Raw genomic sequence first — 20,083 nt, forward strand, 5'->3', positions numbered from 1 at the left:
TTCTCCCCACTGTTCAACTTCGTAAAGAAGATGCTTCCAGGAGGATCTGCAAATGCACCTATACACTTTTTCTATAAGTATTTATTAAGCACTTATAGCATGCTTGTCCATACTTTAGGCAATGCATTTACGATTGGGAACCAGAGTGGTCCCTGATCTAGAGAGGCTAATGGAGGAAAACAAGCATATCAACAGACACTGAAGTGTTAGCACTGCAATCATGAGGTCTGGATAGGACATTTAATGAACTCCGCTATGGAAGGGCCAATGTCATCTTGGCAGAAATATAGGAGAAAGGTTCAGAAAATACTTCGGCGGGGAGAAAAGGCAAATGTGGCAGAGTGAGCAGTCTGAAAAGGCACAGTCATGTGAAACAGCAGGGCTCTCTTTTGAAAATTCTAGAGGCAGTTTTCATGTGTCTAGAGGGCATGGGGTGAGTGAGTTGAGAGTGATGGAAGGTGAAGCTAAAACATTAAATGGGGGGCAGTTTCTAGATATGAATTTAGGACTCATAGAACCAATCTCAGGAAGCAGATAGAGCTATGTGTTCCAGGCTCTTTCATGCTGGGAATAAAGTAGGGTCACAAAGCAGGAACTTGATCTTTGATTGCTCTGGAATAACGGAGCAGGATTTTAATCCTGCCCAATGTGGTGAGTGTGCCTCACATGGTTCCCAGACCCAGTCCTCTTGGCCTCCATGTCCACCATTTTGTTCCTCTCTTTCCACATTCCTCTTCTCTTCAGGGCTGGAGCCAGAAGCAATAGCCACAGCCATGGGGCTTGTAGAAACTCAGCTCTTTCTTACCTTGTCCCACAGTTTCAACAGCCCTCTTCTCTGATGCCAGCCTCTTGTCATCGGCTAAACCTATAGACTTCCATCCCTTCTCTCTTTGGAATGGGTCCCTTCTCAGGCCACTCCTGGAGCTCCCTGGTCAGCGGATCCACTTGCAGTTCACTTTCCAGACATGGTGACGTATGCCTGAATCTCTGGGAGAAAAAAGTTTTGATGCAGGCTAGTAAGTTTGGGAAAGTTCTGGGAAAAGAAATGGAAAGAGAAAATAGGAGAAAGGAGAAGCAGGCTGAACTAAGACTTAGAAAAAACAGGGTGTATAAGTGGCTTGTACAGAGCTTCCAAATCCAAAGTAAGTGGTACATATTTGTAGTATTATTCCTAACCTCTTATCTTTGAAACTAATATCCTCTCTTATTTTTCTATTTCGCATTGTTTGTATGTTTGTAAGCCGCTCTAGAACTTTTTAGAAACATGGCAGAATACAAATACATGAGCACATAAATAGAGAAGGTATTTACAGTCGCCACATTGAATAATGAGCGTTCTGAAAACAGGAGTGATGTGGTAAAAAAAAACCCAAAAACCAAAAAACACTTCTTGCTAAAACACTTTTTGCTAAACGTGACTGTGGTCAGAACTTGACATAGCGGGAAAAGAGGATTTCAAATTATAATCTAACTTCCAAAGCATGCTTTAATCCTGACCTACAATGGTGAAGGAGTTTGGCCATATTTGTTCCCTCAAAACCAATCTAAACCAAACCCAGCAGGAAGGAAAGCACCAGGGCGCTGACTTTCTGCCATCACTAGCGAGACTTTGCCAGCCTCGGGACTCCCACAACGTGGGAGAAATGACTCGGAGGAGATGATGGTGTCCCTCCGTGGGCTAGGGAGCCCTGACCGGGACTTTCTCTCACTGTCCCTCCTCCCAAACCCAGGATTTATCCCTTTTGATAACTCAACTCCTCCCCTTCTCGGCTAGGCTAAACTTGTCTTCTCTCCTCAATTCCGCCTTCCCCCAGGGATTCACTCCCAGGCCAGCGCCCCGGCCAGCGCCCCGTCCCGCGCCCCAACCAGCGCCCACGTTCTCCCAGGACTAGCGTGCTCACTCCTTTCCCCTCGGCCCCAGCCCCTTTTCTCGGCTTCTGCCTCTTCCAGCGGGGACGCCCCCTCTTGCTTCCCCACGGAGCCCAGACCTCGGGGACCAAGACCGGGACGCCGGGCCGCAGGTGGCTGGGCGGGAAGCCCGACCGGCCGAGGGTCGCCCGCGGCGGGCAGGGGAGCGGGAGCGGGGCGGGGGGGGGGGGCTCTCCGCAGGCGGGCGCGCGGCGGGCCGAGGGGGCGGGCCCAGGCCTCCCGCGCGCCGCCGCCGCCCCTCCAGCCGCCTCTTCGCTCCGCCAGTCGGCGCGACCCAGGTGCCGGCGGGCAGGAGGCGCCTGAGGATGTGCGGCTGGCCGCTGCTCCTGCTTTGGGGGCTGCTCCCCGGCGCAGCGGCGGCGGGGGGCTTGGGCCGGGCCCTCCCGCACCGCACCCTTCTCGACTCCGAGGGCAAGTACTGGCTGAGCTGGGGCCCCCGGGGCGGCCGGCTCGCCTTCCGCCTCGAGGTGCGCACCGCCGGCTACGTGGGCTTCGGCTTCTCGCCCACCGGGGCCATGGCCGGGGCGGACATCGTCGTGGGCGGCGTGGCCCACGGGCGGCCCTACCTGCAGGTAAGCGCGTCCCCTCCGGGAGCCAGCCCCGCCGAGCCTCGTCCCGTCTCCTCCCGCCCTCGGGGCAGGCGCGAGTGCAGGCGCCCCCGGGGCCGCCCGGTGCCCTCCGCGGCGGAGGCTGGAAGCCTCCCGCAGCCCTACAGCCCGAACCCCGCACGCGCTCCTCTTGGAGGTCGGCTCCCGCGCCCCCCGAGCCAAAGGCGTCCGCGGCTGGACTCCCCGCCTCCGCCGCCCGGCCCCGAGTTTGTCCCGGGGGAAGCTGAGCACGGGTGACTCCGGGCAGCTTTCCGTCTCGGAACACTTTCCTTTCTCCAGCGCCGCACTGACTAGAGCACCCACATACACACCTGCCACGCATCCCGGTCCATCCGTCCTGGAAAGGGAGAACGACACTTTGGGGACCCAAGGAGAGGGCTATTAGGGTTGGAGGGAACTGGGGGCTTTAGCACTTTGCTATCTTGCTGTCTAGAACCAGGATCCCAGAACTTAACAAATCCCAGCCATTCTGGAGCCCCCAGGCATGGAGCTGAGGTCCCCTGCCTCATCTGAGAGATGAATGAAAGGTCCCCAAGAACCGTTTAGGAACTTTGCTATTCTGGGAGCCCGTTAGGATGCCCATTCAGAGACCTGCAAAACTTACAGTTCCCCAGGCAAAATCCTCTATGAAGTGGGGAAACTTTTCACTTCTTTTAATGGCCAACCAAGTTAATTTGACAGCTGCCGATTTGCTTTGAAAGAGTCGGAGTAGGCACGTTGCCTGTTCATATATATCTTTATGAATGGGGGAGTGGGGGAGGATGGTGAGAAAACCAGAATGATTAGGTGTTAGGTTTTCTGGACATCTTTGTTAATTTGATCTTCACAACTTTTGGGCGCTTTTCCATGGTTACATAATATCATGGTGAATATACTCTGTTACTTATAAATGTTCATCCCGAAATACTGCCCTTTGCTAAAAAGTCTTTTCTTCAAAATGAAAACTCCTTACTGTTCTGGCTTTGGGTTAAGGTTTTGATGATATTAAAATCAGTGCACTAGTTGGATACCAAAGCACCTTTCTCAGTAATTTTATTTCCGACTTCTAAGTTTGATTTCCACAACTTTCTGACTGAGATGCCATCAGATTTTAACCCTAATTCTGGGTTAATAAAAACTTCAAAACCATCCTGTTGTCTGATTTTTTTTATATAAATTAACCCTTTCTCCCAAAATAAATTTACTACACCCCCAATAAATGAACTTTTAGGAGGACTATGGTTTGTTGAAGTCATTGATGTATAAATTTCCTCCAGCAACATTTCAGACATCAAATTTGTAAACCAAGAATTTGATCGCAGGACAACAGGCCTCACTAGCTGAATAACTAATTCTCTTCTGATAATGAAGAAGAAAATATCTTCTTTAAATACCTAATTGAGCCAAGTCCTTTTGTTTGTTTGTTCAGGGTGGGAAAAGTATGTCCCTTAACTATCTTTGCACGTTTTGTTGAGAAGGACTTGGAAAATCTTTCTATAGTAATATCATAAAACAGGGTATACTTTAAAAGATAACTTGATATTGTCCCCCCCACCCCCGAAAAAGAGCAGCATTTCTAGAAAATCCATCCAATTTGATATCTAATGAAAGACCAAAAGTAGAGTCTTGTTTCAACATGCCGTAATTGGCCCACGGCAAAAACAGACTTTGTTAGCCACAGAGTGTTCTCACACTGCTGGTGATTCTTCATAAAGACTGCATAAAAATTAACTAAATGCTCTTTGGATTAACTTGGAGCCATATGAATTTTCTCAAAATAATCAGTGAATACCTATCACTATGAGATTAACCTTAGAAATGGTCTCTTTCCCAATATATTTCATGAGCGTGAAATAAGATTTTCCCCTCCATTTTTATTCCCAAGGAAATAAAATCATTATTTTCATCTATGTATGATAATTGTTCTCTTAGTGGACTGACAAGCTTACTGTTCCCTTTCCTTCATCCTACTCATTCTAGGATGTATAAAATACACTCAGTTATTTTATATGGAAATAACTCATCAGTTATATGGAAAGTAAACTGATCAAAAACCTCTTTAATAGGGCGCCTGGGTGGCTCAGTGTGTTAAGCTGCTGCCTTCGGCTCAGGTCATGATCGCAGGGTCCTGGGATCGAGTCCCGCATCGGGCTCTCTGCTCAGCGGGGAGCCTGCTTCCCTTCCTCTCTCTCTGCCTGCCTCTCTGCCTACTTGTGATCTCTCTCTGTCAAATAAATAAATAAAATCTTTAAAAAAAAAAAAAAGACAAACCTCTTTAATAAAATGAAAGACACCAAACACTAAAAATAAAAAATATATCAGTTCCTTCTGGGTCATCCAGGGTAGGTGATTTTCTAAAACTTGAAATTGAATCTTTCTTCTAGAAACTATTAATTTGAGAGTCTTCATACAGTGGTATGTTAAGGAGCAACTACACCAAAAAGGTAAACAGGGTCCTTAAACAGTATATGTAATTCAATTAGTGGACTTCAGATTTCATGTCATTTTACTCCCAGTGAGAACAAACTTTGCAAGACAAAGCATTAGCTTCTGGGGCATCCAAGCATGTGCAGCAGCTGCTAATGGTTGGAGATGGCATCAGGCCACTGATAATACCCTACATTGACATCTGGGTCACCTCCCCTTGCAGCTTTCTTTTTTTCTATATATTTTATATCCTCCTTTCTTATTTAATTTTTAAAAACTTGACCTTCAGATATTTTTTTCTCTCATGATTCTGACTTCTATTTTTCTAGTTATCTTAAACTTTCTTTTCAGTTGGATATTAACTCCTAGATGACTGTGTAAGAATAAATTCCAGCCAACCGGTAAAGAATTGTTGGTTAAAATAGATGCCAGAATCCCAAATGCTTATAGAAGTTAGACAGCAAGTATAAAAGAGTGGTGGGCTTGATGCAATGCAACAGACAGTAGAGAGGATTGAGGGGAAAAGAGTTTTTGTGACTGAGTTACTGTTTTGTGGGAATGCAAATCAGGTATTGGCAGATCTTTTGTTTTTGCTTTTGGTTTTTTTGAGAGAAGATGGAAATTTAGATGTGTGTAAATAAAATCTGATTATGAAATACTGGCCACAATCCAAGTTTGTACAAAGCACCATGTAGAGCACATACATACACAAAATTTTCGTGGAGATAAGAGCCCATGGATAACTTAGTGTGGGGCCAAGAGGGAAAAAACCAAGGTTAGTAACGAATCGACCCAAATTATGAAAAGCCATGAAAGGCAGAGAGGCAGATCCCATTTCTCTTCAGGCATGGCTTATTCTGTGGCAAGAAATGTCCAGTGCCAGAAGAGGCCTTGTCCATTTTTTTTTTTTTTTTGGTAATCTGTTGTATAACACAACACCCCAAAACATGTTTGCTTAATACAGTGACAGTTTGCTCTCAGCTCTGCAATTCAAGGAGGGGCTACTTGATGTCAACTCCAAGGTGAGCGATTAGAATCATCGGAAGTCTCCCTTAATCACTTGCCTGACTGGCGGCTGCTGTTGTCTCTTGGCTGGGAAACTTAGCTGGTCCTGTGGTGGGAGTGTGGCCACTCCATATTGCCACTCAGCTTCCCCACAGCTCAGTGGCCCGGTCCCCGTGGTGAATACCCTGAAAGGCCCAGGTAGAAACTAGATAGCAGCCTTTTATAACTTAGCCTTTGATTGATCTTCGTTGTAGTCGTATCTCACTGGATTCAAGAGGGAACATGAGGTGGCACCTCAGGAACATGTCATAAGGACGTCTCAGGGGAATAAGATATATGAGTGTGGCCGTCTTTGCAAAATACTTGCTTCCACACCCATCCCCACTGACTTGTCACAGTCTCCTTCCCACCACCACCTTTGAGCACCTGTCTACATGCATCTATTCTCTCTTGACACTACTGAGATTGGGAGACAATATTTACTTATTCACCTTCTTTCCTTTTACTCACACCACTCAGAAGGAGTTAGTGAACAGTTATCCCACACTATTCCACACTCCCCTGCCAATAAAGACTACAGAAGTCTACAGCTCCCATGTTTTTCAGTGGTTGTCGATCCCTAATTCAGAGTCGGAGCCAGTGAGAATACCTCCAGAGGGCAGTGTGACATTTGCTAGTAGGTTGTGCGTGAAAAATCAAGTTCTGGTTTCCTTGCCTCAAGGCAATAGGCCTGGCCACCCTTAAAACTCTACCCAGAGATGAGGCTTTATGGAAATTTGCCCCTGCCCATTTTTTAATCCACTGACCCAAATGGGTATATAACCAGGTCTGATCAAAGGGGAAAGAAAAGAGAAACATGGTTGGGAAGTGAAGGTCTCAGCATCATCTATCAGATACCCTGTTGTGGAGGGTCTCACACTTGGGGTAATGTGACCCTTGGGATGCTGCTGAGGTCATTTCTGCACTGGCTTTCACAGGATTGCCTGGGGTGGGGGTGGGAAGCAGCCTTTCCTCTCGCCTTGGCTTTTGAAAACCTCACTATTTTGTCTCAATGAATTAACTCTCACTTCCCTGATGGATTCCTGTCCTTTCCTTGTACTTTGCCCCTTTTTGACACAGTGCAATCCCACCCCACCCCAGCCACTTAGCAACTGTGAGTCCCCATTTGAGGAAAGTAATCCGGGTTGATGAATGCCTAGTTTGTGTGAGTTAGAGAAGAGGGCAGCATTGTTGGATGTGCCCGTTGAATTTGCACAAAAATTGATTCACTCTTCCTTTGGGGGTAGAAATCGCCAGTGAATGGAGGCTGAAACATATGTCATCATTTGTTACAGCCTTGCTCCCGGGCTGCCTCTATGAAACATTTCTGTGGAGGAGAAGCAAGTCTTCAGCAGCAGGGTAATTGCTGCTGGGCTGTTCGCTGAGGAAGTGCTCGGAAATTGTGCTGTGATTTGAAATCACAGAAAACAGTGAGCATTCTTTGTGGTTAACGATGTGCTGCTTTTAAGCGCGTCCCAGCCAATGGCAACAAAGAAATGTTTGGAAAGCAAATTGAAAAGCTGTAAGGGAAAGATGAAGAGAGCGTACAACCCTGACACAGCTCAGCTGGGGCTTTGTTAAGAGATATTTATAAGTCTTCAGATTATGCTCCCCCACCCCGATTTCCAGATGACGAAGGGACCTCTCCAAGCGTCGTGCTTTGTGCATTAGTAATAAGGACACATGAGCCAGTGTAATGCTCCACACACGATACTCTACAGCTATGTGGTTCTCCCTGGCAGAGCAGATGATTTCATAATGCCAGCCTGAGGAAACAGGGCAGACCTAAGAGCCATGGGAATAATGCACCTGAACTGCCCAACAAGTTCAGAGCTTCAAACTACCAATGGCGTATTTCTGGGTTCTTGTAAGGGAAGGCAGAGTCCACTTCAAAGAAAATGAATGGTGGCTTACTGATTCACTTTTTTTATAATAGAGCCCTATTACAATAAAGTTGCTGGCAAAAGGAATGAATTCATTATACATCAACATGTTTCTGAAAAATGGTCCGTATGAAAGAAAAAGACAAAACTTTGAGTATGGATGCCTTATGATGCTGTTTACTATAACATTTTAAAAAATAACCAGTACAGAACTTTTAAATAGCCAGCTGGTTCCCCAGGAAACTTCTTCCCAATCTATGTCTTTTAAACTTGTTACAATCTAGAGTAGACCCCCCCAAAAAACAAACAAAACCCCCAAAAAACCCTGCTCATAAGGATAGCATATAGTACATAGCAGAGAATTCCTCAAAAATAACTACAAATGCATACTTTTTGTTAACTGTAAAGTTGAAATTATATATCTAGTGCTATACAAATAATGTATAGACCACATTTAATTTGCTATCCAGGCCTTTCCTCTTCATCTTGTGTAACCAAAAATTATGAGAAGACTTTAAACAGTTACTGCTTTTACAGGTTAGTGTTGCTGCTCTGTGTATTTACTTACTGCTCTTAGGAGCTCAGGGTTCAGGGATGCCCGGGCTGGCTCAGTCTGCAGAGCATGTGACTCTTGATCTCAGGGTCAGGTGTTTGAGCCCCACATTGGGTATAGAGATTGCTAAAAAATAAACAAACTTAAAAAAAAAAAAAGAGCTCAGAGTTCAGTTGATTCCCCTCAGGGCTCCTAAGTTTCCCCACACCTCCAATTTTACAGGTGAGAACCTGAGTCTTCTACACCTATTCAGTGGTGTGGTGGCCATACAGATCAGCAGCCGGGATTCATTTCCTCTGAGTCCTGGTTTTTTATTCTTTCTTCTCCTGCAAGTAAGCAGTAGTTTACATAAAAACATTCCAATTTTCTTCCTTAATAGTGAAAGAACATGTATAATAAATAGGTTTTAAAAGTGATCAGTAAAATAAAATCATAGTATTTCTCTTACTACTTCTGTTCCCCCATAAATGTCATAGACATACATTTCTATGGTATGATTTTTCATTCACTGAGTTCTTAGTAAATGCCATACACTATGACAAGTCCTTAAAGTATGTACTCTCGTATAATGCTCACAATAGTCCTCTGAGGTCAACGTCTTATTCCTCCCATTTTGTGGATGTCCAAACTTGAGGCTGCAGGTTACAAAGCAGGACAATAATTTGTGACTCTCACATGACTGAATAAAACACTTACCTATGGGCAGTGAATGTAGGAATGGTCATTCAGTCATTTAACCAATATTGATTGAACTTTTATTGTTCAAGTTTCAAATCCTAGGGACACAGCATTGAGTGAGATGAAGCCAGTGGTATCATGGAGCTCAGATTTTGGTGGGGGATAAACAAATAAATACATAAACAAGAAAAATACCAGGAAGTGCTGAGAATTAAAATAGCATGATGTGATAAGGGGAAACCACGTGGCTATTTCAGATTAGGGTGCTTATGATCAAGACCCGGAGGAACACAAATGTCCCAAGTCTTAAAGGTTGTCTTTGGAGATTAATCACAGTGTTTACAACTCAAAACATTATATACTGTGAAGAAGGTTATCTGGCATGTGCATCAAAGTAGTTAGTAGACCTTGAATATAGGAAACTGCTTACCTGGAAGAAATATAATTAATGTTTTAACCAATGTGTCTGAACCACATGAGCTCTCTTTTCTGTTTCTGTGGTATTTCTACACAGATGTTTAGTAAGCTCCACTAGAGTCTTTCACGCTTTGATCTAGAGACTTGGTGATTTTATAGAAGTTTCTTTTTTAATTCTAGGTGTCAATGTTTTTCTCTTATACTCTGTTCTTTCTCATTTGCAACAATATTAGAAAATTAAAGAACTTGGAGAAGCTAGATCAACAAAACACATGTGCCTGCAGAAGAGTTCCATCTTTCAGGCAATTTTTAAACGAAAACTCGGAAATCTCAGTTTGTTAGGTAAAACTAAATTGCTACCCTTTTCTCCTGTGCAAAGTTCATGCCCTGAAATTTGTTCATACAAGGGAACTCATGGTAGATGAAACAAGGTAGAAGCTAGGCCTCCTGGCACTTTGCACATCCAGATCCCTTTGGGCAGAGCCAAGATGGATTCATGCTGTGGCAGATGACGGTCTAGTGATGAACAGCGTGGCTAATAGAGAACTGAGAACTGAGAAGATACTTCCCATTCCAGAAGTTCTCTGCACATTAACATCACTTGGGGGGGGCGTCTTTAAAAAATTCCAAAGTCCAGGTAACTGCCCTCCCTCCCCCATACCAGTTAAATTTCATATAGTCTCAGGGGGTGGACATAGGCATTAATAAATTTTAGTTTCCCAGGTGATTCTGATCGGCGGACATGCTCAGGAACTACTGACCTAATGTGTTCAGGCTCTTTGATAGGAATCAGGTAGTCAACTCCTTTATGGACAACCTACAGAAAGCCTGGAAGATTCCAGGCATCTGGCATGGGGATGCAAAGGAGACTTCCATACAAAACCATTCAGAGTGTATTTGAAGTCTGATGTTGAAGCAAGGCCGGCAGTATGTCTGGATACGGGAAAATGTTTTATAAAATAGAAGAACAAACTGGATTTCCCTAAAATGGAAATGCTTCTAAGATGAATTTGACATGTTATTGATAATTCCCAAGTACTTTCTTTCAGATTTACATGCTGAAACTAGAGTAGCAATGGAAGGAATGTGGGTAGTGGTGTATTTCAACATATCTCTCCTCTCCTAGCTTTCTATCATTTCTGTACACCTTTTGTCAGTTGGTCCTAGCCGTTGTATTTCTAGGCAACAGGAATATCTGCCCACACAGATTCTAAAATTCGTAAGTTATATATGGTTACAAGGCATCAAAGGAACATTAATAAACAAAAGTTTCAGATAATTCTCAGCCCGCATTTAAGCCAAGAAAAATGTTCTACTTTAAAATCTTTTATTAGAATTAACAGTAACAAAAGGGACTCCCTGTGTATTTGGAAAAATTCTCAAGTGTCTTTCCAGTTACGTAAATAGACATCCTCTCCCTTCCTTCCTCTGTTCTCCGAGGTTACTAGTAAGCAGTGAAATGCCCTGAAGTTATCACTGCAGAAGGGAGAGGAGGAATGGTAGTGGAGTGGTAGATAATTAGTATTTTACGAGGGTATGGATGGAACATTTACAAGTTGGTGACTGTCAACATTGCCACATCTTCCCGAGGTACCAGGGACAACAATTCCATGTGCATGACAGGTTATCAAGAAGTGCTTGTAGAGTAACTGAGGAACACTTAAAAGCAGGAATTCTTAAATCCGGCACTGCTTGCTGCTTATTGGATGCTGGGTCTCTGCAAACTCCTTAGCCTCTCTAAGTGAGTTTCCTTTATGAAGAAGGGACTCCTGATATCTAAAGCATGGGGTTTTGATGAGAATTAAATGGAATAGGTGTGCAAAGCTCTTAAGCAAACTATGTGGCACATTGAAAGTACTTAAATACAAGATACTATTATAATTGGTCAAGCATTCAGTGAAATGTCAGAATTAGCGGGAGATGACATGGAGACAAATATGGCAGCTTTTCAACGTGGGGAAAAGGTTTATGTGCTCAATATAGAGATGGGGGATATTGATAGCAGTTTTTAAGAAAATTAGAGGAAAAACTATAAGCAATTGGTTTGTGAATACTTTGCTGTCATTAATGACCAGAGCCCAGCATAGTTTCAGTAAACACAGGTTACACTAACAAGACTGCATTTTCTTTTGCATTTAGTTTGCTGGACTTGTGGTTGGAGTATTAAATACATGGCACATCGGAATGATAATAAGGCAATTGGCAGGGTTTCTCATTTCTTGCATGAGATGGACTAAAAAAATTGAATTAGGCATAATCATGGATATTTAAACATTCATATCGAAAATACGTTGATAACAGACTGGTTACATTGGACTACAGATGAGGACTCAAAGATGGTAATGTAGTAAAAGAATGAAAAGAAACTAAAAGTTAAAAATTCACTGACAATACACATAGAGTTAAACACCTGGTTAAAAAATTAATTATGTATATATAAAATGTGTAAAATTGAACTTAATTAGAATTCATATGGAAAAGTTCTAAATATTAGGTCATGTTAAACTCAGAATATGTGCTGGCTAAGCACATAGATGCAATATTAGCCTATAAACTCTACTGTTTACATGAAGGGAGGTAATATTGTCAGAGTACTCTGTACTAGGCTAATCACATCAGAAGGTAACTTTTAGAATAACATTTTTAAGAGATCTAAAAGAGGATTATAAACATGATTGAAATCTCTGGAAGCTGGGATTCCCTGGGTTATGGGAAAGAACTGTCAATGTTTTGCCTGGAGAAAGTGATTAAAAAGATGTGATCAGGGCACCTGGGTGGCTCAGTGGGTTAAGCTGCTGCCTTCGGCTCAGGTCATGATCTCAGGGTCCTGGGATCGAGTCCCGCTTCGGGCTCTCTGCTCAGCAGGGAGCCTGCTTCCTCCTCTCTCTCTCTGCCGGCCTCTATGCCTACTTGTAATCTCTCTCTGTCAAATAAATAAATAAAATCTTTTTTTTTTAAAAAAAAAGATGTGATCATTTTTTTGTGTGTTTTTTTTTGTTTGTTTGTTTGTTTGTTTTGAGTAGTGGACAGTATTCCTCAAAAAATATGGATTCGATGCTCTCTGTTAGGCTCCAGAAGGAAGAAAAAAGACCCAATTAATACATTAAAGAGTAGAAGATTTTATTTAGTTCAGTATAACATACATTTCTGACAATGAGAGGTCTTGAAATTGAATGAGTTGCTTTGTGAAGTTGTAAATTCATGAGCTTTTCAATAGAGGTATTAAATACTGTGTAATCATCTCTTTAAAAATATTTCTGAGAGAGGAGCACCTGAGTGGCACAGTTGGTTGAGCGTCTGACTCTTGGTTTTGGCTCAGGTCATGAGACAGAGCCCTGCATTGAGCTCCAGGTGCAGCGGGGAATCTGCAAGAGATTCTCTCTCCCTCTTCCTCTGCCCCTCCCACATTTATGTTCTCTCTCTCAAAGAAATAAATCAGTCTTCAAAAAAATTTTTTTTGGAGAGAATTCCTCCTTTGGTAGGAGCTGAGATCAGGTGACTTTCAGGTTGTCTTCCAGCTTTAGTAAGATATTAAAAATAACTTTATTCCACATTCATGCTTTTAGATTATTCAAGAACTCAATAGAAAAGAAGATATTAGTAACTATATTGGAAACCGTCTATGTTGTTTTTAACTCTGCCTCAGAAGTTGTCCTGTCTCTGTGTGTACTGTCCCATTACAGTGGGTGTGAGAGCATTTCATCCTCCTACTGTGTGTTTCAGTATATTTGAATTATGTGTCGTGAATGTGTAATTGAAATCTGAAATTTAAAATCTGAATTTAAAAAAATGTTTTCTGACTTGTATATATGCAGAAGAATTTGGAGGGCTTCAAGAGGGAAGATGATTGTGAAGTTGGTGAGTTTCTGAAACTTGATGGTGACGTTATTTTGATTTATCTCCTCCCAGTCTGCATATTCTCTGTCTCCTGACCTTCCCACCCAGAATGATGTCTAGGTAGGCACTTCAAGTTTAACCTCATTACCCTCAACATCTTTCTTTCCCAGCCTTCCCAGTCTTAGTAAATGGCACCTCCTGGTAGCTCCAGTCAAAGCTTAGGAGTCTTTGTTTCACCTTCTCTTTCCTTCACCCCACATATGAAATACATCTTCAGGTTCTGTTGACTTTTCCTCTAAGCTAAGTAAAAAATCTGCCTCCTTCCCTTCAGTTTTACTATGACCAATCATTCACAGACCACCCGGACACTGCATGACTCCTATCTCTCTCTTTTTTTTTTTTTTCCCTTTAAGATTTGGGAGGAGAGAGAGAGAGCGTGCACACATGTGTGCACTACTGGGGGCAGGGGCAGAGGAAGAACTTCTTAAAACAGATTCCCCTGAGCTTGACCTGGGCTCAGTCTCATGACCCTGAGATCCATGACCTGAGCTGAAACCAAGGATTGGTCACTTAACTGACTGAGCCACCCAGGTGCCTCATGACTCCTGTCTTCTGACCACCACTCTTATTCCTTATTCCTTCTTGTCATCCTCTACATCCATTGTTACATCCTCAGTAACCACAGTAACACACACACACACACACACACACACTTTTTTTGTGTCAATCAGAATATGTCACTTGCTGCTTAAAGCTCAAATGACTTTTATATAAGCTTCGTATTAAATTTGAACTCCCTACACAACCTATAAGGAATCATAAGTTCAGGGACCTCCATTGATCTCTGTTGATCTCTCTTGGGTGCCATATAGTTCAGCCACCTGGCTATTATTTGCTTCCTCAAACCGGATGCCCATCCCTGTTCAGGTCTTTTCCCATTGCTGCTCTCTCTTCCCGGAATCTGCTTCCTCCATAACCTCTTGTGTTTGGCTCATAATCGTAGTTTATTTCTCAGAGTATCATTTTCTCAGTAGTGACTTTTCTGGTCATTCAGCCTGAAGGCTTTCCAGTCACTCTCTATAATCTGTTTTGTTCTCCTTTAAGTATTCATTATCTAAACATTTTGGTTATATATATATATTTTTAATTTTTATTTATTTTTTAAATTTCTTTTCAGTGTTCCAGAATTCATTGTTTATGCACCACACCCAGTGCTCCATGCAATACATGCCCTCCATAATACCTACCACCAGGCTCATCCAACCTCCCACTCCCCGCCCCTCCAAAACCCTCAGATTGTTTTTCAGAGTCCACAGTCTCTCATGGTTCATCTCCCCTCCAATTTCCCCCAACTCACTTCTCCTCTCCATCTCCCCATGTCCTCTGTGTTATTCCATATGCTCCACAAATAAGTGAAACCATATGATAATTGACTCTCTGCTTAACTTATTTCACTCAGCATAATCTCTTCCAGTTCCATCCAAGTTGATACAAAAGTTGGGTATTCATCCTTTCTGATGGAGGCATAATACTCCATAGTATATATGGACCACATCTTCTTTACCCATTTGTCCATTGAAGGGCATCTTGGTTCTTTCCACATTTTGGTGACTGTGGCCATTGCTGCTATAAACATTGGGGTACGGATGGCCCTTCTTTTCACTACATCTATATCTTTGGGGTAAATACCCCATAGTGCAACTGCAGGGTCATAGGGAAACTCTATTTTTAATTTCTTAAGGAATCTCCACACTGTTTTCCAAAGTGGCTGCACCAACTTGTATTCCCACCAACAGTGTAAGAGGGTTCTCCTTTCTCCATATCCTCTCCAACACATGTTGTTTACTCTCTTGTTAATTTTGACCATTCTAACTGGTGTAAGGTGATATCTCAATGTGGTTTTAATTTGAATCTCCCTGTTGGCTAACGATGATGAACATTTTCTCATGTGTCTGTTAGCCATTTGTATGTCTTCTTTGGAGAAGGGTCTGTTCATGTCTTCTGCCCATTTCTTGACATGATTATCTGTTTTGTGTGTGTTGAGTTTGAGTTCTTTATAGATCTTGGATATCAGCCCTTTGTCTGTACTGTCATTTGCAAATATCTTCTCCCATTCCGTGAGTTGCCTCTTTGTTTTGTTGACTGTTTCCTTTGCTGTGCAGAAGCTTTTGATCTTGATGAAGTCCCAAAAGTTCATTTTTGCTTTTGTTTCCTTTGCCTTTGGAGACATATCTTGAAAGAAGTAGCTGTGGCTGATGTCTAAACATTTTGGTTATATTATTATTAAAAATAAACTTTAAATTGTCAGCTTCCTCCTCCCTGCAACTAAACTATAAGTTTGATCAGAGTATGGACTTTGCATTCTATTCTGTATAGTTATGTGCCTTTAGCCCTACAATAGGGGCTGAGGAATACTAGTTGCTCAATGAAATTTGTGTTGGAAGAAAGGAGAAGGAAGGGAAGAAGGGAGGAAGGAAGGAAAGAAAGGAGGGAGGGAGGGAAAGAGGAGGGAAGGAAGGAAGGAAGAAAGGAAGAAAAGAAAGAAGGGAGGGAGAGAAGGAGGAAGGAAGGAACCAGTTTTCTTCTCAAAATTTACTTCTTGTGTACAGTGGTCATGGGTAGTTAAGAGAAGTCCTCTAAAATTTTAAAAAACTAAGATGGGGGATTAAGATGAAGGTAAAATAATATCTTATTTCTGTGATAAAACCTGATATTGCTTGTTTCCCCCATTGGTATTTATTGTTAACCTAAAGAGTCAAAATGTTAATTTTACATTCTCTGATAATTCTATAATTATAGCAAAGTATTAAATTACTGTATGTGAAAACTGAACTGAGATGATCGGCTGTAGGGGAAAATGCAGGATGTGTATTTTCAGAAGGTGGCACTTAAAGAACAAACAGATTGCTCAGGTGGGCCCCTTATTGGAACGCAAGCCAACAGGGTTCCTATTTTGGTATTCCAGTAGCTATTTAACAGATCCCTTATTAGACCTAAAGAGTTTCAGTTTTATCTGAAATGGTTTCTAGAAGGCAAGCTCCTTGTGTTTTGACATTCTGCCCTGATTTCTAAGATTAGTGAAGAAATATCTTATTAAAACCAGCTTACCCTGAAATCTGAAGGTTATGTTTATATAGTTTGTTTATACAGCTTATGAATTTTGGGGATCAAAGATTCTCTTTAACACAAAAATATTTATTATTACACTACCAATATTATTAAATCACTGTAACACTTATAGAAATTGATATCACAAACAGAAATGTTTGAAGTCACAAGGCTTTTGAGATTCAGAAAAAGAAGGAAAAACGACAAGCACCTGTTGAAGAAAGTGATGGCAGATGGTAACATTTTTCTCAAGGTTCCCCTGCAGCTGTGCTTACATTCAGTTTTCCAGGCTGAACTGGGTTTATTCATATCTTTTATTACACCCAGAAGAGTTTTTACTTCATCCTGCTTACCACAGTATCAGTCAAAGCTCTTTTCTGTTGCAGAGATTTTATTCAAGAGAGAGAAAAAAGACTGACAATGAGAAAGAACCAATTGAACATCTGTGTAATCATGTTTTTTAACAAGAGATCGTAGCAATCATGCCGATTTCCAAAGCCAGCTTTTGGATGTTAGTTTTAAAGTGGCAGTCAGGACAGTCAGGATTCGTGCTTAATCATGCCAGGTGATAAAAGCCAACGGAGGTGAGGGCTGACTTACTTTTCTCTTGCCTCTCGGTATTTTGAAATCTCAATGATATATTTCGTCTTTTTTTTTTTCAAAGCCTAGTGTTCAAAAGACAAAACATCCTGTGAGAACATGTTTCATTTTTATGACACAACTGCAGATTAACTTTACTGCTGAAGTCTAATTATCAACTCAGATTTTCAAGGGTAACAGGTAATATTTTATCTTTAAAAGGTAAAACAATGAAGCACCTGATTAAAATAATAATCCACAATAAAAGCAGAAAATGATACCTTCATGGCAATTCCTACTAAAGTTAATCTTTTTTTGTTTTTAAGGTTATTTATTTATTTATTTGAGAGAGAGAGAGAGAGTACAAGCAAGGGACAGAGGCAGAGGGAGAGGGAGAAGCAGACTCACTGCTGAGCAGGGAGCATGATGTGGGGCTTGATCCCAGAACCCTGGGATCATGACCTGAGCTGAAGGCAGATGCTTAAAGGACTGAGCCGCCCAGGCATCTTGAAGTTGATTTTTTTTTTTTAAAGATTTAATTTATTTATTTGACAGACAGAGATCACAAGTAGGCAGAGAGGCAGGCAGAGAGAGAGGAGGAAGCAGGCGCCCTGCTGAGCAGAGAGCCTGATGTGGGGCTTGATCCCAAGACCCTGGGATCATGACCTGAGCTGAAGGCAGCAGCTTTAACCCACTGAGCCACCCAGGCGCCCCCTATGAAGTTGATCTTAACGTAGATATTTAAGTTAATATATGATTGAAATCCAAGTAAAGGGGCGCCTCAGCATCCGGCTCCTTACTCAGCACGGAGCAAGGTTTTCCCTCTCCCTCTGTTATTACCCCTGCTTGTGTGCTCTCTCTGCCAAATAAATGAAGAAAATTAAAAAAAAAAATTCACATAAAGCCATTTAGCTAGAGTAACATAAGTTCACATTTCACTTTACAACATTAAAACTGAATAAACGTAAAGAAGAATGACTTCTGCACATTGACATAATTAAAAGATCTTCAAATTTTATTTTTAAACTTTTACAAAATCTATACAGAATCATGAATCTCTGAATACTCCTCAACGCTCTTGTCCTCATAAAACCAATTTTTAATGACACTGAATTGGAGCCCATTTTTTAAAATTTATCAGTATTTTATGTTAATTTATACTATATGCAGTATGTGTCATACAATTTGATATTTATAATGGCTGCGGCATCTGACCCTCACTGTGAGAGTGCACTGTGATCAGTATTCCCATTTTTATTGTAAAAGTGCTAGAATATTCAGCACTATAGGAAGATGGCTGAGAAATGGCCTTTACCACGGATACTCAGTAGAGATGTATCTGATTGTATTTGCCAAATGGGACCTGGAATGGGGGCAAAGAGGTGTCATCCTGTACTAACTGCAAAGGTCAAAATCAGATTGTCCAAGTGATCTGGGGGAATTTCATAAACTAAGTACTATACAGTCTGGCTTTGTGACTATACATTTCTAGATTATATTATTGGTTTTCAGGCTCTTAACTGGTTGATGTTTTAATGTCAATTTCATTCTGCAGGGTTTTTCTGTTTTTTTTTTTCCTCCAAGAAGATAATAGTACAAAATAGTGATTCCATGTAATTATCCAGTCAGATGACATGCAGCCCTTTATCAAACTGTCAGGAAACTGCTAAACTCACTGAGCAATACTTTTTTGGATTTAGCCAATCTGCATGAAGGATTTTCAAGATTGACTATTCTTTGGGTGACTTGCTTTCTTTTCATCTCTTCTTTCCTCCCTCCCTTCCTTCTTTTCTTCCTCCTGGCAAGAACAGTTGAATGATAGGGAATTTGGGACTCAGATTTTTTTTTTCTTTAACCTCTTTCTCTTTCTGGCATACTTCATTGCACTTTTAAGGTTTGCTGTATACCATTTTCTTTATTTTAAAATATTGACCCCATTAAGACTGTGTTGGGTTCATTCATGTATTTTCTTAATACAGGTTGAAGGAAGAAAGAAGGTGTTGCGAGGGAATAATTTTATTCCCCTGAGTGAAACTATTTCCATACCTCTAAGATGTTAATATAGGATGATGGCTCCTGAATTAGCATTAGAGGAAAAATTTATAATTTAGAATTTATTAATTATATAATAATTTATATAATTAATTAAAATAATGATTTAAAAATAATAATAATTTAGAATTAGCAAGAGGAAAAGAAGGATGCTCCTTTGAAAATTACACATATTTAATAAGCATCTGCAGTATGCAAGTAACTCAGGATATAAATTCACATGAGAAAACATTCTGAAACATGGTTTCTCTCTCTTAGATCTGGGTTTTTTTTGTGTTTTTTTTTGCATTTTTTTTGTTATTGTTTTTGCCTTATTTCTTTAAAATAGGTATGAAATACCCTTTAAGTGTAAAAAGATTTCAAAGAGCTGTTGCATGCATCAACTTTTTTTTTTTTTTTTCTGAATGCTGATGTCAGTTTCATAAGATTCATGTCCATTTAGGGGCTAAAAGGTCACAACAACGGTCCCAGATTTCAGGGCCAGATGTGTCTGCGTGGCAGATCATGCCAGCTCAAACTCCTGCTAGCATCTGGTTAAACACATTCCACACCGATTTTAACCATATGTAAATGTAATTGAGAACAATTGAGAAAATAATCCATCTCCCTCTTTTTGTTCCATTCACAGCACAAACAACTATATTAAAGGTACAAATTTATAGCTGGATTGATAAGATTAGCTTTCTATTTCCAGGCAATTACCGCATGGTTGAGAAGATAATTTTTATCTAGAATATATTGCAGACTCCATGAGAATGCAAAAGAGGAGTAAGGATTCTAAGAGGGAATGATCACTTCCAGTTGGAATGATCAAAGAAAACTTCATAGAGGAGCTAGAGTCATGAGTCTTGAAGAGAAGGAAGTGTTTCAATGGAGTTAAGTTTCAGTGAGTGGATTTAGTGGGGAGGATTTCTCAGTGGAATAAAGAGAGTAGGGGGATAGAGAAGAGTGTGAATAAAAGCTAGGAGATAGAAAAAGGCAGAATTTGA

General features: G+C 41.3%; 1 protein-coding gene across 1 annotated transcript in view; it reads left to right on the forward strand.

Annotated features, from left to right (window-relative positions):
* The first annotated feature begins 2,234 nt into the window (after positions 1–2,234).
* MOXD1 (monooxygenase DBH like 1) overlaps positions 2,235–20,083 on the forward strand; it is an 88,257-nt gene continuing 70,408 nt past the window's right edge. The window contains exon 1 of the mRNA XM_044248732.1: positions 2,235–2,501. Within this exon, the coding sequence (XP_044104667.1) occupies positions 2,235–2,501 (267 nt within the window). The remainder of the gene's footprint in view (positions 2,502–20,083) is intronic.

The sequence above is a fragment of the Neovison vison genome, chromosome 1 (assembly GCF_020171115.1).
Source record: "Neovison vison isolate M4711 chromosome 1, ASM_NN_V1, whole genome shotgun sequence".
Lineage (NCBI taxonomy): Eukaryota > Metazoa > Chordata > Mammalia > Carnivora > Mustelidae > Neogale > Neogale vison.